This window comes from Pelobates fuscus, chromosome 3 (assembly GCF_036172605.1).
Source record: "Pelobates fuscus isolate aPelFus1 chromosome 3, aPelFus1.pri, whole genome shotgun sequence".
Classification (NCBI taxonomy): Eukaryota; Metazoa; Chordata; class Amphibia; order Anura; family Pelobatidae; genus Pelobates; species Pelobates fuscus.
Genome location: NC_086319.1, coordinates 228,556,969 through 228,584,054, shown reverse-complemented (window position 1 = coordinate 228,584,054; position 27,086 = coordinate 228,556,969). Strand labels below are relative to the sequence as shown.

The 27,086-nt window shown below is 34.8% G+C and overlaps 1 protein-coding gene across 6 annotated transcripts in view; it reads left to right on the top strand.

Moving 5' to 3' along the window:
- CACNA2D1 (calcium voltage-gated channel auxiliary subunit alpha2delta 1) overlaps positions 1-27,086 on the top strand; it is a 699,121-nt gene that overhangs the window by 523,703 nt on the left and 148,332 nt on the right. For all 6 annotated transcript variants that reach the window (XM_063448181.1, XM_063448183.1, XM_063448182.1 and 3 more), the window contains 2 exons: positions 10,017-10,175; positions 21,073-21,177. In XM_063448181.1, the coding sequence (XP_063304251.1) occupies positions 10,017-10,175; positions 21,073-21,177 (264 nt within the window). The remainder of the gene's footprint in view (positions 1-10,016; positions 10,176-21,072; positions 21,178-27,086) is intronic.

Here is a 27,086-nt window from a genome sequence, read left to right as displayed (position 1 = left end):
TAACCCCACTGCCACCATGGGCCACTCGATCCACACAACGCCATACACGCTATCTGCCATCTGCCCTGTACAGTGAAAACCGTGATTCATCCATGAAGAGAACACCTCTCCAAAGTGCCAGATGCCATCAAATGTGAGCATTTACCCACTCATGTTGGTTATGATGACGAACTGCAGTCAGGTGGAGACCCTGATGAGGACGACAAGCATGCAGATGAACCTGAGATGGATAGTTGTGCAGAAATTCTTTGGTTATGCAAACCGATTGTTGCAGCATCTGTCCAGGTGGCTGGTCGCAGATGATCTTGGAGGTGAAGATACTGGATGTGGAGGTTCTGGGCTAGTGTGGTTACATGTGATCTGCGGTTGTGAGGCCGGTGGGATGTACTGCCAAATTTTCTGAAACACCTTTGGAGATGGTTTATGGTAGAGAACATTCAATTCACGGGCAACAGCTCTGGTCGACATTCCTGCAGTCACATTCCTGCATGCTCCCTCAAAACTTGTGACATCTGTGGCATTGTGCTGTGTGATAAAACTACACATTTTATAGTGGCATTTTATTGTGACCAGCCTAAGGCACACCTTTGAAATAATAAGCATCTTAAAATGCCTCACCTGTGAGGTGGATGGATTATCTCGGCAAAGGTGAAGTGCCCACTAACACAGATTTAGACAGATTTGTGAACAATATTTGAGAGAAAATAGGCCTTTTGTGTAAATAGAAAAAGTCTTAGATCTTTGAGTTCAGCTCATGAAAAATGGGGGCAAAATCAAAAGTGTTGCAGTTACAATTTTGTTCAGTGTATATATAATCCACATATATATTATATGTGTAACAATTTCTTTGTAATTGTAATGTGTAAATAATTTATAGAAACTCTATGAAGTGGTTTTGGTATATGCAACCATGAGACTCTTATGCACAGTAATATAATGTAGCTCATTTTCCTAATTTTGATTTGCAATCAGCTATAAGGGAACCTTATTTCTGGGTTGTAAAATGTAACATTATAAAACAAGCTTTAACATGCAATATATTGTTGCTGGTATGAGTGGCAGTTTTATATGAAACCCTGCTCTATAAATGTCCATCAGACAAGATTTAAACTTGAATGTAGTGCATAAATACTACATTTAATCTCTATATTGTGCCAGCAATTTAACCAAGAAATGTAAACATGGTCTATTTACTTAAATTTAGGAGCCAAGACTTTGCTGTGGCAGTCTTTCCTAAAGATTTATTTAAAAAAAAATTTATGATTTTTAAGAAATAACAATGACCAGTGTTTATTAGAAATAATGTGAGGTTGACTGCTATTTATTTTTAAAGTATAAGTCATTGGCTACTAGAAAAGACATACAATAGATTTATACATGTCTGCGATTATTTATAAAAGTACATTAAAATAGTTAACATTTCAACATGAATTAAAATGAATTGCAATGCATTAAAATATCAGTTGAAAACCCACCCTGGAGTGTTTTTTTTAATTCACTCACAGAAATCCATTTTGCTTTTTTTGGTTGTAATCGTGTTTTCTCTTAATTCCTGAAGCACAGTCGGTAATTACCAAGCTTTATTTTGTGTAATGAGATTTAATGTGTTTTGGTATAAACAGCTTAGCAAAGCTTAACAAGGCATGAATGTACAGACAGTGCAATAGAAGAATAAGCAAATATAGTGAATATTTCCGTAATCATGTTGATGTCTAGAAAGAGACATGATAAAAGTTTGATATTTGATATTTATTAGGTACCTCTCAATACATAGTAGGATTCTACTTTTGCTTGTACACGCTTGCAACACAGCATTTACTCGTATTCATAATAAATGTTGTGTTATGTATACGTGTAGTGTATTTGAAGAATACCCTATATGTCCTTTAAAAAATAATATACAATATCTATGGGTGCACTTAATGAGAAAGCAGGGAAGAAGAGTAAAACAAACACATAGTAAAGTGCGAAAATACCTCATTTACAAATGCATGGACATTTTGGAAAACCACCAATCACTGAGGGGTTAAAGCAATACACAATAATGAATGATCAATATTATTATTATTATTATTATTATTATTATTTTATTATTTATATAGAGCCAACAAATTCCGTAGCGCTGTACAATGGGATTTAACAGTATATATATATATAAAAATTTAACAGTTCCTCTTTAAATATTATTGTTGTCCAATGTTGCCAACTAAATCACTGTCACATTATGTTCCACAATGATTTAATCTGAAACTGTCTAAAGATTATATGGCTGCAAATCTTAACTTGGCAGCAATACACTATGTTTTCAATACAAGCACATATCTTTCTTTGGCTGCCATGTTTAAAGGGAGGTGCAGAATTTTGATAATCGTGGCAACTGGCAAATCATTGTCACTAACAAAACCTAAGCCTTCACGTACTCACACTTTGACTGTACATTGTTCACGCAACGGGTGCTGGAAATTTACATAAAAAGTGAGGGATATGAAATATCAAATGTATGTAAAAAAAAATTAAGAATGAAATTGGCCACAAACATATCCAAGATCACTTCTCAGGACGTTGAAATGTTTTAATATATTTGTGAGATGTTTTTCATCCTCTTCTACTTGAAGTACATTTGACTTGAGAAACTGCTTTGCAAAGGTTTGCTTCTTTTAAGCATTTTCAGTTGTTTTGACTTTTTTTTCCCTTTACACCCTTATGTAGCAAAAATCGAAATTCTTGGTATATTTGTACTGCATTCTTGGTATTAAAATAAGTACCTTGAAGTAGAGTTATATTAATAATCATTAATCAACCAACCATTAATTCAGTTCCAGAGCATGCAATAATCAATTTAATCCTCATAACGATATAAGTAATTAGTTATTATTAATTACAACACAAAACAATAATGGTGTATTGATGTGATTAATTAACATAGGTAGCAGCAAATCTAGCTTATACTCCATCTCCCACCCCAGTGTCTTCTCATGATCAGATATTTCTACACACTATGTTTTATGTCAGACTCATGACATAGTCCCACGTACTGGACTAGAGATACACCACTGCCATCTAGTGGTATAAATTAATAATGGTTTTAGTTTTCAGAAACTATTAAGATGTTTTAACTGTTCTAAAATGTAACATTATCTTGTGTTAAAATGTAACATTATCTTGAGTCTTCTTTTTTTGAATAGTCAAGTAATGATCTTTAAAGACGTTCTGCTCATATATTTTTACTACTATGACACTGATTGCATATTCCAAATTTTCATATTACATTAAAAAGTAAAATGTGCTTATATTCTATTTGAAAGACACAATTTAATGTATATTTAATTTATATTATATTTTTAAAGAGGCACTGTTATCATAAACAAATCATCATCATTTATAAAGTGCCAATGTATTCTGTAGTACTGTAGAGTAGGTAGACGAGTTACATACAGGTAAGTTGATTCAATGGGACAGATTTGACTTACATAAACAAGTATATTTATGGGGGTCTATTCAAATGAGTTAACAATCCAAAGGTGATGGCAAATTCTACTTAATGAAAACATAGATTTTAAGTATATCAGTAATAAAAGCATGTAAACATGTATGCTACAAAAAAAGTGATGACAATGAGAACCATGTGTTACTGAGGACAAATAATTAAATAAAGCAGAAACAAGTTAACTGTTTAGTTGATATGCCTCCTCAGACAAATAGGCTTTCATCGACATAATGTAGCATATATACCAGCTGTTGATGGTGTAAACCACTTACATGGCATTGTCAGAGCATCATCAAGTGCAAGATAATATATCAGGAAATAACCTTGCAACCAAGCAAGGCAAAAGAAAAATAAATTAAGACCAAACCAACTTTAGGAGTCAGAACCTGGATACAACTATCTTCTCTCCACACTCAAATTATGCTAATCAGCAAATTGGCTAATAAATCCTGCAAATTCCATCTAGGAAAACGATATTTGACCTTTGATTCATTCTGAGAACATGCTAAAAAATACACAGAAGAGCAAATTAGAATGTAAGAAAATTATCTTAATATTTTGTAGGGAATTACATGCAATTTCCATTTGATGCTTACATTCCTACATTGGTTTGCTGTTATCCCTTTATCTTGTTGCTTGTAATTGTTCCTTTTTGTCTTGATTTAGTTTTGCTTGTTTGTTTTTTGCCTTGTTCTGAGAGATTAAGGCTTGCCCTTCTTTAACGAGACAGGGACCAATGAAGAAAAACAGGAAAAATAAAAAATAAAAAGGTCACGTCGAGCCTGAAAGTAAGCTGCAACAAGTAGAAATTTCAGAGATTAGATTTTGTTCCATTTTTCATAATTAGCAGAATGCCACCTTGTGTTCAGACTGAGCAGCAGTTATGTCTCTGAATTCTCTCTGACACTGCGTTATGTATACCAGAGTCTGCATTTTGTATAACTTTATCTGGTAATAAATAATTCAGGTGGAATTAATTTGAAGCAATTGAAACGTATGTGTAAAAACATTTATGCGCAGCTATTTACATGGGAATGTAGGGTGGCAGAGTTTTCGACTGGAAATCTATAAATACTATTAAAAACAACTCAGTAGGTTGCTTATTTGGAAGGAAGGTATTAGAAAACTCCAGAAAAAATCAGTGCCTCTTGCTGGTTCAGGGATTCCCTTGATGTGTAGATTGTTTATTCTGGAACAATCTTCAGTGTCTGCTGTTTTCTGCAACAGTTGTTTAACCATGGCCTCTGTCTCCTTGTGCTGCTCTGCTAGAGCATTGCGTGTTTCTATAATTTTATCAAGCTGGTTTTCTGTTTTGTCAGACATGTCGTCCAAGTCATTTATGGTTTTGCTTAACTCATTTGTAAGTGCCTTAATGTCAGGTCTTGCAATAGAGGCTTGAATTGTACAGTTAGTGCTTTGGAGTCTAGTGCTTTTTACCTTTTCCATTGTGAGAAGTGTTCCTCTATAGGGGGCTTGTCCAGCTTTGTAAGCCAGTCATTCACCATTGATGCTAGCAGTGTACTCGTTCTCTCCAGGAGCTTTTTGGTCATACGGCCATTTTGCTGCATGACTTCTTTTATTTAAAAGATACAAGCAGTAGATTTATTGTATTAATATTATTTTTGTTATACACCAATTAACAATGCAATCATTTGAGAACTAAACTTGCAGTCCAACGGTCAAATAATTTAATTAGATTAACTGTTTTATTTGCACTATCCTGTCCTGTGATGCCATATAATATCTCTCTTCCAAAAGTGTTTAATTTAAAGGGACACTATAGGGTCAGGCATACAAACATGTACCCTACAGTGGTAAAAAAACACTATTTAGGTCTCTAGTCCCCAACTTACTCCCCTTAAATAATTAAAAAAATATTTCCTTTATTTCAGTGTTGAGCGAGTCTGTCGGCGCTGGCCCCGCCCCGATCCACCTCATTGGCTGAGATCATTAGAAATTACGATCTCAGCCAATCCAATACTTTCCCAGAGGAAACCATTGGATTCGCTGAGATTGTCAATTCTGATGATCTCAGCCAAGGAGGTTGGACAGGGAGCAAAACACCATGCTGACCAATCATGATATCCTCGTAGAGATGCATTAAATCATTACATTCTATTAGGAATGTTCAGTATCTCCATGCAGAGCGTTGTGCAGCACTGACCCAGAGAACATCTAGGTGCCGCCTGAGTGACTGCTTCTAGGCAGCAATGCAAACACTGCCTTTTCTCTGAAAATGCCTGCAGGGACAGGATATACTCACCAGAACAACAAAATTAAGCTGTAGCTTTTCTGTTGGCTATAGTGCCCCTTTAAATATCTAAATTATAATATAAGCTAAAATACTAAATTGCTTGAAATAATTCCTCTTTTACAAACATTTTTGACATCTCAAAAAGAAATTACAAGTAACCTCCATAAAGTCAAGAAGAAAAGTTTGCATATTACGTTTTAGTTATGTTTGATTTACCTGGTGCATTATGCAGAAACTCATAAATACATTGCATAAGGGCAAAGTTTGCGTGCATGGTATTTTGATTTAGGTCTAGATTTCAGCATGCATTCAGCAGCATGTTGTATATTATGTGCTCTGTGAGGCTAAGTTGATACATCAAGCATAAAATATTCAGCTGGCATAATTTCTTTCATTGAATTGCTCTCTGGATAAAGCAAGGCTAGTAAACCATGCAATATAAAGCAAATCATGGCATTCATAATAAGAACTTTATATTCAGCTCAACCAGTTGAGAGCCATGAATTGAAGAAAATATATGCATCCACTGACAGTCAGTGCAGACCATGGGAATTGTTGCATTTGGCTAAACATGTCAATGCTTTAAGGTCGTTCCTGAATTTTACTTTCTCTTCTAATAGATAGCCTCAGTCTGATTACCATTAAACATAAAATACAAGAAGGAAATTGTCCTGTAAAAGATTATAAATCCAATACACTCTGTGTATAACCCTCATAACATATATATGTCATCCTCACACTTATAGTGGGTAAGTGGATGCAAACCTAGCTTGTTGTTTACACATGAATAAAGAATATAAATGGGGCTAATATTCTTACAAAGGGTCCTCCTAAAACAAAGGATGTAAGGTTATTAGAGTTGTTTGCTTGTAAGAATGTATAAATCTTTATTGCATATGTATAATCATTTGTTACCTAAACATTCCACTGATAATATAATGGCACTTTACAATATTATGAGAGAGGGGATTTAACATACACACATAAACATGCATTAAGGTGTTTACACATACTGCTACGTGTGCTGACACAATACACACATGCACAGACACTCACTTTATACATGTTTGTATATACAACAATGTCTATTATATTTAAATAACCAATTATTTTTGATTAGTTTAGAAAGGTAGGTTAAATGTAATGAATTATATGCCTACAAGTAGATCTGGCCCTGTTTAAGCCTCAAAGTCACATATAAGAAATTCCAAGTGACAGCAGTCCCAATAACTGTTTTAAAGTTAATGAACTACTGCTACATTGATCAAATGAAGACTAATAAATGAAGTTACCATTGATCATTGCCCCCAGAAACCCAATCACTTTTTGTTTGTAAAGAAAAGTGTCACTGTATATCATATAACACGGAGTTCTAGCAACCATGAAAATATTACTATGCAATTATTCTTTGTTAAAATCCTGAGTTTTGAAGCAACGTGTCGGCTTTGTAATTAAAAAGGCTTTGTAATTAAAAAGAGTTTTGAAGCAACGTGTCGGCTTTGTATATTTATAGAAGAGGAAAACTCAAACTCTAATATAAAGAATTTCTACACGTCAGTTTGCAAAATAAATGTTACCAAATTCATTCTAAAACATCCTAAATTTGTGAAATGCAAGAATACCAGATTGCAAGGGGTACAATTAATGTTACTATTTCACCTTGGATTATTACTTAGAGGGACACTATAGTGACCCAGACTGCGTCCTCTCAATGTATTGGTCTGGGTGCAGTATCCCTGTCCTTTTAACCCCCTTTTTTTCTAGAAACTGACATGTTTTCATTGCAGGGTTCAGGCCACCTGCTGTGGCTGTCAGTGCTGCACTGATGTGGAAGCACCCATAAAAAGCATTAAAGGGACACAGTAGGCACCCAGACCACTTCAGCTCATTAAAGTAGTCTGGGTGCTGTGTCCCTTTTGCACTTAGTGCTCCAATGTAAAACATTGCAGTTCCATACAACTGCAATTCGTTGCAGCTCCAAGTCTGCCCTCAGTGGCTGTCTGGTAGACTGGTTGGTAAACTGGGGGTGCTTCCGGAATTAAAACAGACTTTTGGTCTGTTATCTGACGCTGGGCGTCTTTACGCTCTGCATGAGGAACTCCAGAGTCCGACTTTCCCTATAGGCAAGCATTAAATAATGCTTTTCTATGGGGAGGTCTAATAGGCGCGCGTGGGCGCCCGTGGACATCAGTGCTGAATTCAGGTAAGTGGCTGAGAGCAGAGAGGGATCTTCAGCATTGGAAAAATCATTTTTTTTTTTTATAATTTATTTTTTTTGACAAATGAGGAGGTAAACCTAAATACATTTAGGGATTGTGTTCCTTATTCCATAGTGTTCATTTAACTTGTACTTAAACAGACATTATTGGCATCAAAACAACTTTAACTTAATGTAACAGTTTGAGTGTATAGATCATGCTCCTGCAGACTTACTGTTCAGTTCTCTGCCATTTAGGAGTTAAATCATTTAAGAGTTAAACTGAGTAAAAGCTTATAGTGTCCATTTAAAAGTACAAAAAATATAGTGTTGAAGAATTACACCTACAATAGGCAAAAACATCGCAGCCCACTCTAAAGTTAGTTCCCTATTTAAGAAGCCACTACAACGAAAAGACCTAGGGAGTGTATTCCTAATTCTATAGTGTTCTTTTAATTAGTGCTTAAAGGGATACTATAAGCACCAAAACAACTTCAGCTTAATAAAGCAGTTTGTTGCATAGATTATGCAGCTGCAGTCTCACTGCTCAATTATCTGTCATTTAGAAGTTAAATCACATTTGTTTGTTTATTCAGCCCTAGCCACACCTTTACTGGCTGTGGCTCACATAGCCTGCATGGAAAACATGCTTAATTTTCATTCAAATGTTAACTTGCTTTAGAAGTGTTTATATGCTGCTCTGTAGATTGAACTTTAATCACACATTCTTTAATCGGTGTGCTGCCTAAGTATACTTTGTGCATCTCTCCTATCCTTTTAGGACCCCTAATCTGTTTATCTAGTGTCCATACAAAGACAAACAGATGCTTGCACACACAGGCATTCACACACATTCACTAAATTCTCACATAACACACACACAGACATATATTGTGCCATTCGCATACAGAGACACTCAGATACACACACATATACCTATGGGCCCTAGTTTTGGAAATTGTAATCTACCTCCCTGTACTTACCTTTCTCTGTGATAAAGATTAACTCAATGTTGTCCTTATGCTTAGACGCACTGGACCTCCCCCAAAAACACATTTCAGGGCTGGTATCCATCATACACTGCCCAAAAGGTTGGCCAGGGTTTAACCAAGAGGTTCAGACCTGAAGTTAAATTGTGCAATTACCTGTTAAATATGCATATGTTTATGCTAATTTTATATCACTGTCTAATGCCAGTGTGATTTTTTTCCTATCTAATGTTTAATCAGATGGTAACATTGTATCCATACAGACTATAAATTAATTCTGAAAGGCAACTAGTTACTTGCAGAGATTCTAGATAGTGTTACATGGATAGGGAACATGCTATTAGATTAGACTCAGTTAACAGTGAGTCTTTGTGACTTGGGCAACTGTAGCTTAGCAGTTGGCATATATCCCTGTAAAATCGTTGAGTGTGTTAACAAAAGCGGAAATTCAGTAAAGAGCTCTTTTCATGAATTAGGGGACATCAGAAATATTTGATACGAAATGTCTAGCCAAACATTTTATATGATACTATTTGTATTCTGTTTTAACAGGTTTGCGTAGTTTCTTAAAACATAAATTGTAAGAACTTAAAGAAAAATATTACTTTATTGTCAAAAAGCAGCAAAGACAATTGTAACAAGAAAATAAAATAAGATTCTCAACATATGGCAATGTATAATTACACAGATTCCAATTTCTCAAACCATAACAAGCTTTCTGTGCAAGAATATGCACAGTATTCAATAGCTATTTTTCTTTTCAGTGTTAAACACAATTGAGTTTGCTGCAATATTAATTTAACAGAAGAAGCCATTGTACATATGTGTTCAGAACCAACAAATCAATATCCAACAGGGCAAACAGATGGGAAGTAGAAGCATCATAGGCGGTTTCATGGCTTTTTAATTAGCAATCGAGTCAAGAGAAGATTCCATTGTACCATTTTTCATAGATTCTCTTTTCTCATTAAAGCAAGTTTACTTGGTACTAGTGTTTAAACTGAACATTATATATAACACATGATGTATAGCATGTTCTTGTTTTAGGTTTTAAGTTTAATTACTTTTTTTTTATCGCTTGTTTTGCAGTTTAACAACAATGCTCATGATGTGAGTTGCTTTCACCACCTTGTCCAAGCAAATGTTAGAAATAAGAAGGTGTTAAAAGAAGCTGTTAACAATATCACAGCCAAAGGAACAACAGACTACAAAACTGGCTTCCAATTTGCTTTTGATCAGCTGCGCAATGTAAGTATTGTAATTTGCTAATTGATAGCAGTATTACACCAGTATTTAGATTGATTAACTTGCCAATTGATTTACCAAATTAACTGTGTACATTGTAAATGACTAAGCATTGCGCTTATTCAGGTCCTCTCTTTGGACCAAATTTGTCAAAATTGAACTGGAGGTGTTTGGGCTTAAAATTATAAATATTGAGAGTTATTTTATTGATGTACATTGTTATGTGTCCATACTTAAGGACAAATACTTAATAATGCCCACTTTTACCTTCATGGGCTTTGCATTTCAACTGGGATTCAAAGTAAGAATAAACACATGAGTATTCATATTGATTTAAATTGTTTGGGCTTAGCAGACAAGGCAGGAAGTTCCAGGACGGTGAATACAGACATATGTCGTTAATTAAGGTTTTCCCATAATGTTATTGGCAAAACAACTTTTCAAAAAAATCATAATGGCATAGCTACTCCACCAGGGAATGAAATATATCTAGTCCAGATTACGTCTATTCAATGTTACTATGGTTTTTTTTTTTTTTTTTCATTTTTTTTTTTATGCAAGTAAATTTTAAAGAACAACATGATGAATAGTGTTTGCCTTTTTTCATTATTACCTACTAATATTTTTTTTTCTTATGTTGTCCACTTTGCGTATTATTTTGCTTATTAGCATGGTAGCAGTATTGGATTAAACAGTGTTACGGGAATGGGTGCGATTAGTTAGCATTTTATACAGAAGATTTGGCCACTTAAATCTCTTGCCATACCTTCATTATCAGGAAACATGTATTATGCTTGATTTGGTCAGAGCTTGTCATATACTAAATCTTTGGCTGCAAAATGGGTGCAAGGCTAGGAGGGGAGTGGCTGAGTTAAACGATGAGTTCAAAGCATCTAATTTTTGGCGCGAACGTCAGCACCCGTCCACCAATGGTGATTGGCGAATTGAGCCCGGTCCTCCCCTCCCTGCATATACAAAAAGAACACCTTGTAGCAGGTACATTTCATTCTGCCTTTGATAAATCGCTTTAGTAGCGCCGAAACGCGTTAGGCGATATGTAACTTTTTTCACTCTGCACGTTTTTTGTTTAGCACAGTTCACTGATTATGGGGGTTTTGTCAGTTTTTTAACAGGAGCTTTAATGTTGCAGCCGTTTACCGACTAGGGAGCGTTCAGACTCAGTGGCTGATTCACTTAGTTATATTGTCTGACTCCATGGTTTGATTGCAAGAATGCTATTGAAGGATAGATTATCCGTGAGGTATTTTCAGACTTAGTAGCCTTGTCAACGATTTATAGGGAGGAAATTTACTTAGGTATCTCTCTATCTAGTACCAGTTAGCACTCTTAGCTACTTTATGCTAGGTAAACCTGCACCAAGTCCAGTGTTTTCATACATATTTTAGTGTCTCCTCTCTTTACAATCTTTGTATGAGCGCTACTGTAGTTCAACACTGGGTGGGCTCTACCAATTAGAATATCTTGCAACTATTTGTAATTATGTAGATACTCTGCAACCTCAGCGGTCTCTTTAGAGGTATTAGAGGAATTGTTTATTTTTGGTGGTGCGATATCCATTTTTTATATAGGATTAGCCACCTGCACTATTTCTCATCCTACCTCAGGCAATTTTATGCCGGTTTGCTCAATATGGTATTCTGACTTTCTGAGCTTTTATAGCTCCCCTCTGGGATTCACATATCTGGGTGTTTTTAAGTGATTAGTTAGGTTTATTGTATATTCATAATAAAGTATTTTTTATTTTCATTTTTCTGTTTTTTCATGTAGACCATTTATTCAGATATCCTTATTGTGATCTTGTATCTACTAGTGAGAATCCTCGATCATTTGTTTCTTCTTTTTTAAGTTTAACCAGGGTTACCCCCTTTTTTGGATATCTGGTAGACATTCACACAGCTACCCTAGTAGGGAGTTTGTGTGTCTTTGTTTTTCTGTTTTATAAGTATTGAACATGAACAAGGCCTGATGCTGAGAATGTTTTACTTTCTAGATAATGTGACAGTATTAAAGCAATTTAGATTATAAAATGAAGAGAGGGAAAGAGAGTAAAGGTGTTCATGGACCAGTTATATCTAGGGAAATCATGATATTAATGGTTATTGTCAAGAGTAATAAAGGTAATCAGTGTTTGCCAGAACCAGTAATGCAGGACTTAGTAATTGATAATTTGATGTTCTATAGATTCTTCCGGATAGTTCTAGTGTGAGAATATTGACAACACAGAGAGAAAAATGAATATGTCGTGTAATAAAAGTTCTGAAAATGAATATAAATCTATTAATTATACATAATATTTTTAGAGAATGCTTTAAAATACCTAGATGATACATGTAAATCCAAATTATAATCTGTAACAGTTTTTCAAATATTATATGTTTTACATTGTATTCAGTTTCTCTGTGCAGTCAATACAATTTTGTGTATGTTTTCTCTCTTTGTATTTGAAACAACGGAGAGAGGATATATCAGTATACAACTCACTGATTTTTGCAAATATCACCATAGAGCAGGGCTTTAAAACTCTGCCCCCAAATGTTGATGGCCAACAAGTCCCAGATGTCCTTAAATGCAATAGCTTGCCAGAGAAGAACCATGGGAGTTGTAGTGCAGAAACATCTGGAGGACTGGAGTTTGACATATCTGCTCTTGAGAAAATAAACTTTACTATGTATTTACTTGCTGTGTCCAGGGAATGGTAAATATTTTAAAATTAAAATATTACACAGCTGTGCATTACATCCAACAAAATAATAATAATAATAATAATAATAATAATAATAATAATAATACTAATAATACTAATAATAATAATGCTCACTTACTTTATTAATGATTGTCATTCTTAATTTAAAAATACATTATTAATAATACATGGGTGGTCTTTCTTTCTTCTAATGTAAGTCAAGGTTAAAATAATAGAGGGGTCAGATATAAAATTGCTAAAGATTAAAATCAAACTTAGATTATTTCAGTGATAATACAGTGCCAATTCTATTTTTCCCATCATTATTTGAAAAATGTGGAAAGAGTAGAGTCCCTTATGACTTTCTACACAACAATTATGATATTATTTAAATAGTTATCGTTCCAAGAATTAAGCACATAGTCTACTTTGCCACACCTACCAGTGACCCTAAAATTATTTTGTTTTAGAACTATTAAAATATAAAAAGTATGTTATGAAGCACAAATCTGCTTATCTCAGTAATATTTATGGATATATTATATATTTTAATGATATGTAAAACTTATATCTCAAACTATAAGTTAGAACTACGACAGGAAATCTAGGGAAGCAGCACTCTTTTTTGGGTAAAGTGTCATGATCTTGTGCAGGTCAGATAGTAGACTTATCCCAGGGTTGACTTCAGGTACTTTATTAGTGTTTTTAGACATAGTATGAAACTTGAGGGAAAACAGACTTTAGGCAATATGCCACAAAACAGGATATTTGCCACAGAACAGGTTACTTGCAAATAATAAAACGTGTCTGTAATTTCCAGGTAGGGTTGTAACAAAGGCAGGTTGGTATCAAAGGCAGGCTGGTTACAGAGGAAGGCTGGTTACAGAGGTAGGCTGGTTTAAAGTATAGGTAAGGGTGGAGCAGGTTATTGTTAGGAGCAGGTTTGAATGTAAATCTGGAGCAGGTTCACAGGAGCCAGGATATGAAGTGATTCAGGTAAATCACCAACTTCAATGTAAAGGCCACTGGTATTCTCGGGTGCGGCCTTTTGTAGGATCTGTAATTAGTCCTATGCAGGTGAGGACTGAAGTGACTAGTGGCTAGGGAGGCCACTAGTGGTTCAAAGCTGGAACTTCTTTTAAAGGAACAGAAATAAAAGGAAGATAAAACATAGCTGTCAGTGTACAATCCTGACATAAGGTCCTTGTTTGTAGGATTCAATGGAGAACATAAACGATAAAAGGGGACAGAAATCCAAATATAGTGTAATATATTGTATAGCACAAAGGTAGAGAAAAATAAAAAGTATTGCACTTACACTTTTCTGGAGCTAGAAATTAGCTTCAGATCTCAGCACCTGGACGGTACAATCCCGTCTATAGATATGTAGGTGGTCCTAGTCCTCTTTGCTGAAATGTCTTTTGGCCAGTGGTCCATGTTGTATAGCCAGTGGTGTATGTTGATAGATTGGAGCTCCAGTGATATGAAAAATGTATTCTCTCTATTGTATAAAATGGGTAAAATAATAGAAGGAGATATACTCACAATGGACGAGCAAGCAGGCATTGCTCCGTCCTAAACAGCATGTGTGGTATATTCCCCACCAAGGAATGTGAGATGAGACTTCTCCAATAAAACTCTTTAGGGACGGTCCGAATAATTTATAAAAACAAATTGTATTAATAAACAAGATAAAAATGAAAATAAGTAACACACTAACATGTTTCACCTACACAAAAGTTTTTTCCGACACTTTGAAAAAGCCTTTTGTATAGATTAGAAGTGTTAGTGTGTTAATTATTTTTTCTTGTTTATTAATAAAATGAGGTTTTATTTTATTTGCACCAACGACCAGAAGGAAGAGACTTTGGTTTGGAAAGTTTTAGCTGCTACAAAAAAGAGGAAGTGCCAGAAATCTCATCTGCTGCTATATAAGTTAGAACTAGTGGTCTAACATCTGTAAACTTGATAAAATGTTTAGATCCTCCCTGGGCATTAATTGCAATGTTCTGTAGCTCCTTACAACATATAATTAATTCTGACCAAACACATTTAACAATATATAACTAGATTTGTGAAAACTATCGTATAGGAGACTTAAGGAATAGTGGAACAAAATGTCCACATGTTGATTTTGTCACAGAACATACAAAAGGATGGGATATACAGGGACTATAGGCCAGTGACTGTACAGTAAGCAAATAACTAAATATAATTTTAAGGGATTTGGCTCCTTATCATGTCAATTCACATTGCTTCACCATGCACATGTGCACACTTTATACTGTCAAACGCTGTCATGTACAAAATGCTCACAAGTACACACCCAGTACCCTCAATATGCCAGGAAATGTAAGAAATACTTTTTGAATGCCATAGATTAGGCATATCTAATTACAATTATTTATATAGCACTATTATATTCTGCAGCACTGTACAATACATTCACATATGAGGACAGTAGGTGAAGAGTGCCCTGCCCAAATGTGCTTGCAATCTAAAAAAGCTTACAATATTCCATTATATGTACATATGCAATTTTGCAGATTAAAGATGATCTCTTTGATAAAATTAGACAGATATGAATGTGAGAGCTACTATGTTAAGCAGAAACCCTATGTTCTGTAGTTTGGCAAATCATTTTGATATTTCTTCATGTAAAACTAGCTAACGCTATTCCGTTTCTGAATTATTTTATTGGACTTATTAACCTATTATCTTTACAAATATTGTAGACAAGAAAGAAATGGTTAATGGTAGGGTACTGCCATGATAACAGCATGATTACTGTAGTGTGCTTGAGTGGGTATCCCTAACACAATTGACCCATATGCCTTCAAATTGTGGTTTTGGCTATGGCCTAAAACAGACAATCGTATACTGTCTCATACTGAGGCAATTACCTAAGTAATTTGACACTTGGAATCCTAAAACCTTGAGAAACAAAAAGTAACTCTTAAAGATGACATGTCCATTTTTTTTAGAACAACCCCTCTACTGCATTATCAGTGACACACACACAAAACATAGCTAAATAAAACCCTACAATGTATGATTTAAGGTGCTCCTGTCACTCATATATGGGTTATTTCACTATTAAATTAATCTTTACAAAAACGTGTTTCAGTCCTATATGACACCCATTTTCATAGCAATTGAACAATGTAATGTTTACAATGTAAATTCATACATCCTTTTAAATGAATATTATACAAAATTATATATTACAGGAGGTTAATAGATCATGTAAAAAGTGTTATTGGGTTTTGTACATATAGACAAATACATATATAGATACATAATTGTATGTCAGCTTTCCAGATATATGTGGTTTAGTATTATCAGTTATATGGATACCAATTCCAGCTGGGACTCAATGATTAGAACAACCTTTTCATGGGTTTATTGAAACCCACTAGTAAATTATAGGATTTCCAGGTCTTTCTCACTTACTTACAGTACACAGCCTTTTAATTGCAGCTATATTAGCGTCTGCGTTCCCGTTTAAGTGACATGTCCATCAATCCGAATTGGGTGCACTCCTGTGATGTCACGGGTCTAGGAAATATAGCTTTTGCTATGCGCATTATTTGGTGTTCCATTATGATGCCAGTCAATAGGAGACATGCCCTATCTATTTAAAGTTACCTATCCCACACATTGTTGCCCTGTAGTGGTTCCTGTTTGCCCAACAGCACGGTCCTTATGAATCTTTGGTATTGACCTTTGGCATTGTTTCTCATGTATCCTGATCTCTATACTACCACTATTGGCTTGTTATTGGTTGTTCTGCTTTCTTCTGCCCTTGATCTTTGCTATCACTTTGCCTATTGTATTTCGCTAAATCCCGCCATGCTAAGGACCACTAATATGGAGTTTATTTCCTTTTGTTATGTACTGGGTTTGTGTGTTTAGGTGTTTTGCCATATCTTCACAGGAGAAGTTAAACTTTGAACCTGTCAATGTCAGTCAAATATTGGCAGAAATAATCGACAACAAAAAAAGACATGCCTAACTCCAAATAGGTGGAATTTATGGGCAGCTTAACCCCTTAAGGACCAAACTTCTTGAATAAAAGGGAATCATGACATGTCACACATGGCATGTGTCCTTAAGGGGTTAAAGGAGATCAGTTGGAGTTAAACACCAATCCCCCTGTCCAGACATGAGTGAGATGCTAATCACCACATACGATTAAATCCTGCAAGAAAAATTAAACGTTCTGAGATATTAATACATCCCATCAAAGCCCAATTACTCATATGTTGCTATGAGCACTAAAATGACACATTATGTAATAGTGCAAGGAAATTGTCTTTATATTAATCTATTTAAACCTTATTCCCCAAAGACATCTCATATTTTCCTACGAACAACTTATATAGCAGTCTGTCTTCCAAAGAATAATAAATGCTTCCTTGAATTGCCAGTGAACTGGTGCCAACGCACCCAAAGAAAATCCAAGAATTTCAATATTATATTACTGCAACACAAGTAGGGTTGTTTGATGACAGTGTTATTGACTGTGAGGTGTATTCACTAAATTCAAAATTGCAGTGAGGGGAGATCCAAATTGCAGAATTTAGATCACAGTAGTTAAAAAAACAAAAACTACCCATTTCATCTAAATTAACAATTTTGTTATTTTAGTCTCAACTGAATTTAGGTTGGTGTTTAGTGTAAAGTGTGAAATGTCAAGAATTAAAAGTGATTTAAATTTTTAGCCCAGCATAGCCAAAGTGAAAGCACAGCTGACTAGGATATGTTTTCCAGTTCAGACATTGTGAGCTAAAATTATAATTTTTGCTCTGACTTACATAGTTACATAGGCTGAAAAGAGACATGCGTGCATCAAGTTAAGCTCTTCTCACATCTGTTTTTGCTGTTGATCCAAAAGAAGGGAAAAAAACCTGGCTTAAAGTGCTTTCTATTTTTTTAACAAACTATGAAAAATGTCCTTCTTGACCCCAGAATACCAATCAGATCTCTTCTTGGACCAAGAAGCTGTTATTCCACATATTGAAAACTATTTGTATTTTTGCAAGTATTCACCCCATTGTTATTTAAACATCTATGCAGACACTGATAAAACCACCTCTTCAGGTAGAAAATTCCACACCTTATAATCCTAATTTCCCTAATTCCAGTCTAAATGCATGACCTTGTGTCCTATATATAATCCTGTTTATGAATAGGTTTCCAGACAATGGTTTATTTTGGCCCCGAATATATTTGTATAATGATATCATATAGCTTCTGAGGCGCTGTTTTTGTAAACTAAACATATTTATATTGGTAAACCTTTGTAGCCCACCTCTGCACTTTTTCTAGTGCCATACCATCCTTCTTTAGAACAGGTGCCCAAAACTGCACAGCATATTCAAGATGTGGTCTTACCAGTGCTTTCTAAAGTGGTAAAGTTATATTTTTGTCCATTCAATCCTTACCAGTAACATGTTTATAGAGTAAATTGTCAGGAATTCACAAAAAATAACAAATGTAATAGCTGAGCTGGAATAATCAGGAAGTTTAATATTTTTTGTCCAACTTGATAATGAGTTACTATTTGAAATTCACCGATGAATTAGTGATGTGGTTTAATGATTCTGACATAGTGTGTTCTTAGAGTATTCTACACTAAAACAATGAACATTTCTGATAAATAAGCAATTACTTGTTAATGACATTTATTGATTAATGAATTGTTCCTGTTGTCTTATATCCTCATTATTACAAGTTAGAATCACAGCTATTTTCTATCATCCACCTCCATTCCTAATTAACATCTCATATCCATAGCCTTGTCCACTGCTACTGACCCGCTCAATCCTTTGCAACTATAAAAATGTGGTTTACCAAATGCAAGATTTACTCCATAGAAAAATAATGTGGTTTACACAAAAGATTAACTTGTGCATTAAGCTTTCCACTGCCTCCAAATTCTACAGAGGTTGATTTGAAAACACTTAATTAGAAGACATTCACCAAAGCAAATCCTTGAAATATTTCACTGGTACCAGATGCTAACATACTCCAACACTCCTTGATCAGTTCAATCTTCTTCCACAATTCTGCCCACCCAAAGTGCACTACTTCATTAAGGATGCGATCTGCATCTTCAGACTCTTGATTGTGGCTTACATCAAAGACACTCTATGGCTTTTACCATGTAGGAGTATCAACTCCAGAAACTCTGTATAGACAGCTGAACAAAACTATGCACAAGGATAGAGATTCTAATGTGCTACCTCTTATTATCGCAATTTCAGACTGAAGTGAAAAAAGACGAAAAATCATGACAATTAAACTTAATTAAATGCTTTAGGAAAAAAAGAAAACTATTTAGCTGGGCTTTGAACAACTTCTGCTTTGTTCAAAGTACTTAAAATTCCAAACTATTTAGATTAACCAGACACAATTTACCATAGGTCAGAGAGTAATCTCAGCAACATAGAGTACTTGAGAAAAAGTAGACCAGTACACACTAGTGAAAATCTCAAACTGTACTTGGCACACAAGAAAGAGAAACATCTTGTAAACTCCTGCAGCAATCCCATCTTCTAAACAGACTTCCATAACTTTTGTTGTATTTCAAGTCAATTATTTTAAAATCCCAGGCCATTTAAATAGTTTAACCAAGTGGCAATTAAAAATGAAATAAAAGGCATTTTTTTTCAGTATGTTCAGAAATTTGTAAACAATTAACTAAATGTATTTATGCCACTCAATTGTCAAATATTATTGCTAGGTTTCAGGTAAACCTGCAGTAACGTACATTTATTATTTCACGTAGCAAACACTCACACCACGCACAAAAAATAGCTTCCCATGGTCTCTTTAAATCTTTGATAGTCTATTAAAATATAAAAATGAGATTTAGGTTAAGCATTTTTTTAAACTTGGCTAAGCATTAGTTTAGTTGATCTTTAATTCAAGGTTCATATAAATCAACGTATTTATTAGCTCCAATCATCTTAACATTATACATATGTATTTTAAATAATGAACAAACAAAAATCTATTGGAAAGAAAAATAAGGTAATCCAAATATAGCCTACTGACTTGAGAGTTCAAAAATATAGCTGTTCAGGCATCATAGGCATTTGCACACTCCTGTTGACAATAAGAGCCTTCATTAGATTGTGGTTAGTTAACTAGCAAGCAAGGCAAACAGACCGCATGGTCAAGTTTGTTTAGGCTACAACCTCAAAATACTTAATAGAGGAAGGTGGTAGGTAAATTACTGTATCAATTAGGAAGGTTGGTGGGGGGTTGGATGGCTGGGGTATCCTGAGTCTTTAGTTACTTAGGAGGTGAATATTTGTCTACTTGGGACCAGGGCACTGGATAGGGCACTGGATATTCATTGGCCCTTTTTTGGGAATAGGGTGATCCAGGTTCATTGTTTTGTTAGGGCATTGGGTATCTTATCGATCTATGGAAAAGAGCATCAAGGGACTAGTTTACTTTGGGCTAGGAGCCTTATGGAACCCTTAATGCAGTCTTAGAATTATAATCCAGCCTATAGACCAGGTTTAGGAGGAAGGGGTAGGAGACATTTGTCAGGTCTCTTCCCATTATATGCTCTCATCAACCCCTCACATGGTGTGGACAAAGAATGGCTGTTTAATTAATGTCGATGGCATTGCAGATTCCTATTTGCTCTGATTAGAGTCTAAATTGTTGTATTGATTTAGATCAGGTATACTAGCTTGGAAAACCCCTCCTATAAATTGCTGCAATACATGCAAATCGTGTTGTAAAGTAACGATAATGCTAAATGTTTTCTCAGTGAATCCAATAAATTGGTAGACTTATACACTTTGCATACTTTATTATTTGTGTATAAGACTTGTGGAGAATTGACAACCTACTTCTAAAGTTTGAAGGTGGTGAATATTACTGGACATTCGAGCATAAATCAAAAAAGAGAACAACAAATTCAGTAAGTAGGTAAAATCTCAGTGAATGCATTTTAACTTTAATTTTGAAATTAGATCCATCTTTTGAATATATTTCTCTACTTCAGAATGAAAAAATATTATTCCGGATTTATACTGTGCTGTAGTGAGAGTATTGAATTACTGTAAATACTGTCTGAATATGGAAAATAGTCACGTAAAACTGGCAGATCTAATCCTCTGGTTATTTATTTTTATTAAGTATTTAATAATAACATATTTATTTGTTCTGCAGACAAATGTGTCCAGAGCCAACTGTAACAAGATCATTATGCTGTTCACTGATGGTGGGGAGGATAAAGCGAAAGAAACATTTGAGACCTACAATAAAAATAAAACTGTAAGTAAAGTAAAAACAAATTACTAGTGTGCTCCTAAAATTCTTTTTAGATGCGTCTTTTCATGTATTGTGCAAAATGTATCAGTAATGACGGTAAGTTCAACATTGTTGAAGTTTTACAAAGCATTTGAAATTTGCTAAAGAGAAGTGTATATCTAATTGGGGACATTAGAAATGTATTAATTATTTCATCTTTTGATTTGTAGTGACATATAGGCATTTCTAGACATTGTAATATACAGTGTGCTGTATGGAATTTTAATTGTTGCTATCTTTGTAGATACATAGAAGTAATGCATTCATTATATTATTTTGCATTGAGTGCGATTATGATTACAAAGCTATGCTTTTACTTGTTTTAGTCAAGAGTGCTAACTAAATATATTTTATTATCAATGCTTTTCTTACCAGTGCAGCCTGTGTAATCCATATTTAAAGGGACACTCCAGGCACCCAGACCACTTCTGCTCATTGGAGTGGTCTGGGTGCCAACTCCCACTACCCTTAACCCTGCAAGTGTAATTATTGCAGTTTTTCATAAACTGCAATATTTACATTGCAGGGTTAACTCCACCTCTAGTGGCTGTCTGTTAGACAGCCACTAGAGGTCACTTCCTGGGTTCTAGCACAGGTTTCCTGTGCTAGAGCGTCGCTGGACGTCCTCACGCTGTGTGAGGACCTCCAGCGTCGCTCTATTCCCCATAGGAAAGCATTGAAATGATTTTTCAATGCTTTCCTATGGGGAGACGTAATGCGCATGCGCGGAATTTCCGCGCATGCGCATTAGGTCTCCTCGGCCGGTGAGCGAGATTAGTCTCGCCCACCGGCCGACGTAATCATTAGGAGGAGCGTCGCGGAGGCGGAGACAGCGGCGAGGGACATCGCCGCTGTCCCAGGTAAGTCACTGAAGGGGTTTTCACCCCTTCAGTAACCGGGGATTGGTGGGTGGGAGGGAGAGGGACCCTCTAGTGCCAGAAAAACGGATCGTTTTTCTGGCACTGGAGTTTCCCTTTAACACATTCCCATTGGTTTTATATTGATAGCCAATTCGATGCGCTAAATGATTTAATTATTTTTATTATTTTTATAATTTTGCAAGTTTTTTCTTTAAAGAACCCACAATATTATATGCCATATTTTAAGAAAAATCAAGGCTTCCTTTTGGAACAGATAAGGAACACACTTGAACATGAGAGAAAGCTCAGTGTATCCTCCCTGGTAAAATATTTTATCAATAAATAATTAAATAAATGTTACCACCTGCTCAAGATTGGTGAGAGTTGAATTTCAAGACACCAATTGCGTTTCACAACTGTTGTATTTAATTCATAACCTCTCCTAATTGTATTGTAGGGAAGGGCTGGGGAGAGATAAACATATTTTCGCTGTCTCCTCATCTCCTCTTTTGGCAAGTTTATAACAGGAGAGAGATTATTTTATGGAGAGCATTTGAAAAAAAACAGCTTCTGTTTGAGAGTGTTCCTCCTACCAATCTCAGATGTCAAAACACGCTTGTACTGTTTCTGCCATAAGAATTAATAAATCCCAGGTCTAGTCTAAGCCCTAAGTTAATTTTAAATACTGAATTATGTGTAAAAATAATACCATATTGGGTCCTTTTTGTGATGTGGTATACTATAATATCTCCAAACTATGAAATATGGCTTTACTTTTCTAATTTATCAAAATTGTGATGCTATTCCAACTAATTAATACATTGAAATTACTCTTTCCTTTTACCACGCACAGTAATTTATAAAACAAACTGAGTTTTTAGTACATTTTATAATTGTGTTAATAAATTAACAAATCGCAAATACAATAACACTTTCTCTGAAAATACAAGATAATAGGTATGTACTCATCCACTATATATTTTGTGGTCAAAATGAAAATAAGTAAATAAGGCTGAAAAATCTATATTGAAAGTTTTTACATTAACCGTTTATTTTTACTATTCATTTTTTGTCTATGTTTCTGGTTATAGGTATAATTAGAACTATTTCTTTATTTATTTGGAATCAGCATTGAGTGCCATTGCCAGTTACAATTGGTGTTAAACTTTTCATATAATCTAAACCGTATTCAATACTAATGTGTCTAATATATTAGAATATTCAGTAAATCTTTATGTAACTTAGCTGCATGAAAGTACTGTCTTAGAGACATCAACATATCCCTGCTGTGTGATTGAGTATGGACACAGCAGGAACAGCTCTACCATATGCGTTTGGAATGTGTCAAAATTACAAAATTAATTACAATTTTATTTTGACACAGCATAACTGGAGTTTACTATCCAGATGTCTTAGACTAGCGTATTCAATTTAATCATTAAATCTGTGTTTTCTTTCGTGTTCTACTTAAATGCATTTTGTGCAATTCCACATGTATTTTGTAAAATCAAGATAACAAAATATGTTCTGGCATGCATTTCTCTATGCAGAAATATGTTCTGGTGCATCTATTTAAAAAAACAGTTACCAAAGTAAATCCAATAGTCAAGATATGTTTCTGCTGTGCTAATTTAACAAACAGATTGATTGTCAGTCCAACACAACTTAATGAAATTATTAAATATAACTGCAAAACTATAGGACCAAACCTACTGTTTTTTTTAAAAATAATTTTTAGGTATGTTAAATACAGCTACCAATAATTGCATTGTTTTTTTGGTTTTTTTTTCATGATCAAGTTCTTATATATTTACTTATTTAAATATTTGCATCAGGACCTAATTATTTTTTTTGCAGTGGGAGTCTGAAGAAAAGCCGATTTAAAAAGAATAGGGTATTTTTATTCTGGGAGTGGCTAGGGGCTTGGATATCCGTAGCCACCTGGGAGGGTGGTCATTGGTGACAATTTTGGGGGGTGGACAACAGCATGTCCACCCGCTAAATATACTTATTTATAGCCCACACCTGCTGCCCTTGGGAGCTGTGGGGACATTAGGCGGGGATATGGACAGTGATCCTTCCACCCTTAATTCTTTAATTTGCCCTATTCAATGTACACAGCTAGGCCATTGGGGGGAGGAGCCTGTGCCAGGTCTCCCGATAAGGTAAAGGTAAACCTGTAGTTCTGAAAATAAGTTATTTTAATTAAGTAATGAATTAATTTTATTTTTGTCCACCGCACTTTGCTTTAAAAAAAACAAAAACAAAAAACAAGGTAGAAAAAAGATTACTTGCCTCAATTCCAGCACAGGGACTCCTCAGCTTCAGACTCCTGCTCCGTCTTCGGAGACATCACCCTGACTGCTGAAGTCTTCGAAGTCTCCTCCAATCCATTGCAGTGGACTGGAGGTACACATGTGCAGCCAAATACTGTGATCCTCTAATCAAATGCTGTTACCAGCATCATTTCATTCCCAGAACAAGCTTTACTTAGTTTCGGCAGCCTCTAAGGGCTGTCAGGAATTTTAGTTTCTAGAAATCTGCAATATTTTACACTGCAGGATTAAAATGACAGGACCATTGCACTCAGATCACTTCATTTAGATGAAGTGGTCTGGGTGACTATGGTGTTCCTTTAATATATAACTACTCAGCTGCTAGTGTTTTACGACACTGGCTGCTTGCTGTATAGCGAACATTCTCCCATTAGCGGCATAATAATAAACCTCCCTTATACTAATGTGAAAGGGATATTGACCCTTATAGCCTTTGTTTAGTTATTTGCCCACTGATTGCTTGTGTAGGTGGCAACATATCAAAAAGCATTTATTAACAACTTTCAGCACTCTAAATTTTCAAGGTGATTTATTGAGGATATGTCCTTGGTAGATACAATTGAAACACTGAATCCATTTTTATTACTTTGTTAAACACACTTATTAGATTCAATATTGGAACTGATAATTATGGACATCTGACAAGCATTTTACGGCAGGATTTTGCAAACTGATAATTTGCTCATAGAACATATTGGCCATAGTAGGTTATTCCCTTTTGTAAATGATTCGCTAGCGTGAGGCAACTTTGCCACAAGATATGCATTTTTTTTATACTCAAATCACAATCAAAATTTCAGGTTTACCGTTGTTGTAATTCCTTTGTATCTGTTAATATATTACTCCCTTTATATCCAGTTTGCTTGATTGGATGAATTCTCATTTGTTCAACTTTGCAAAGTCAGTTTTTTATATTACCACAATTCAATATGGCAAGTTTATAAGTTAAAGTTACCACAATAGTTGTTTAGGCTTGTTTGAAAATGCTGCTAGAAGTTACATATGAGTCTATTTTTTTGCTGCAATAGAATATATATTTTATGTTTTTTTTCCCCAAATGGGAATATAAAGCACGTTTTGTACACACTCTTGGATTATTATTGAATGATTGGTATATTTAGTTTGTCCTCAAATAAACCTGAGTTCCTAACTATTTAACAGATGCTATAGATGGTATGTGGCTAACATGGTGTATGACTAACTATGCTATCAAACTGAGTCACTTAAAACACATCATTTAAAAATAAAAAAAAAGTATAATTGCATATATATAACTGTCCCACAAATATATATTTTTTTTAACTTTACTTACCATTACTTGAAGGCAACCCTTCAAATCTGCAGCATAACATGTGACCAAATTGTAAGAAAACCCCTCAAAATTAAGCATAACATGTGGACAAACAGAAAATTGACTTAGACCTGACAATCATCACTATGTCTGTAGGTAATCACCTTTGTCCTCCCCTGTGTCTTAGTTTGTTATTCTAACAATAATCTTAGGATGACATTAAACTTATAAAGGACCAAGCATACTGTGATATCAGTACTTTTTCCATCTTACTTGCACAGTTTGATGGAAACAGATATCTGATGTTTCTCCTTTGCTGGGCATGCTGTAAGGACAGTATTTTGCATTACTACATTAAGCACAAGTTTAGTAAGGTTATAATACCAGGTATTTCATTTTCACTTAGCAATACAAGTCTGGTTAAATGGCTTAATATTAAGCCAAGGTATGGATTATTTCTTTATCAGTGGTACACTAACTGTTACCTTTGTTAATGGAACAATGTCTGCAGTGGATATCAATGCTGGGTTTTTAATGAAATACATTGAGCTAAATATACTAGTTTATTTTTAAGGATACATTGAAATATCTGCCATTTAAACAGTCAGGGATATCTCACTATTGTTTAACGAACAAAAGGACGACACATTGATTATTGTATATTTTTTTAAACTGCCACTAGGTGGTAGTAAGGAGACAAAAAAATAAATCTATAATGAATCCCAAATCAAATCCCAAATCTTTCCATATTTATTTATTTATAAAATGTTTTACCAGGAAGGATACATTGAGATTTTACTCATTTTCAAGTATGTCTTCAGCCCGCAAACATTGCATTGTTACAACAGGGTACAATATAATATAAAAAATACAAAATAATATTGAAGTACACATATATAAATGTAACATATAACAGGTTAGAAATTTAATCAACCGTGATCACGGGTGCATTTTGTATTGACGTATGTTGCCATAGAGCTCTTAAAGAATTTTAGTGTGGAAGAAGTTTTAATTGTGTCTGTGATGTTAATCCATAATTGCGGTGCTCTGTAGGAAAATGATGATCAAGCGAATTTACTTTTGTATTGCTGTATTCTAAACAAAATGCAGGTACTGGATATAGGAGGTGGGAAACAACTAGAGAGAGCATTCTACTCAGAGTAACCCATTTGCGCCATTAGGATTTGTCATCACATCCTGAACCGCATGGGCTTTAACAACATAATAGCATAATGACACTTCTGCAGCCCTGCCAAGTAATACTCACCTCGCCAGATCCCTGATTGGGGGGGACTGCCTGAGACAACGCTGAACACAAATAGGAGTGTTTTAGAGAAGTGAAACATATAATGACAATGACAAAATCAGTGAAAGTTCAGTTTTTGT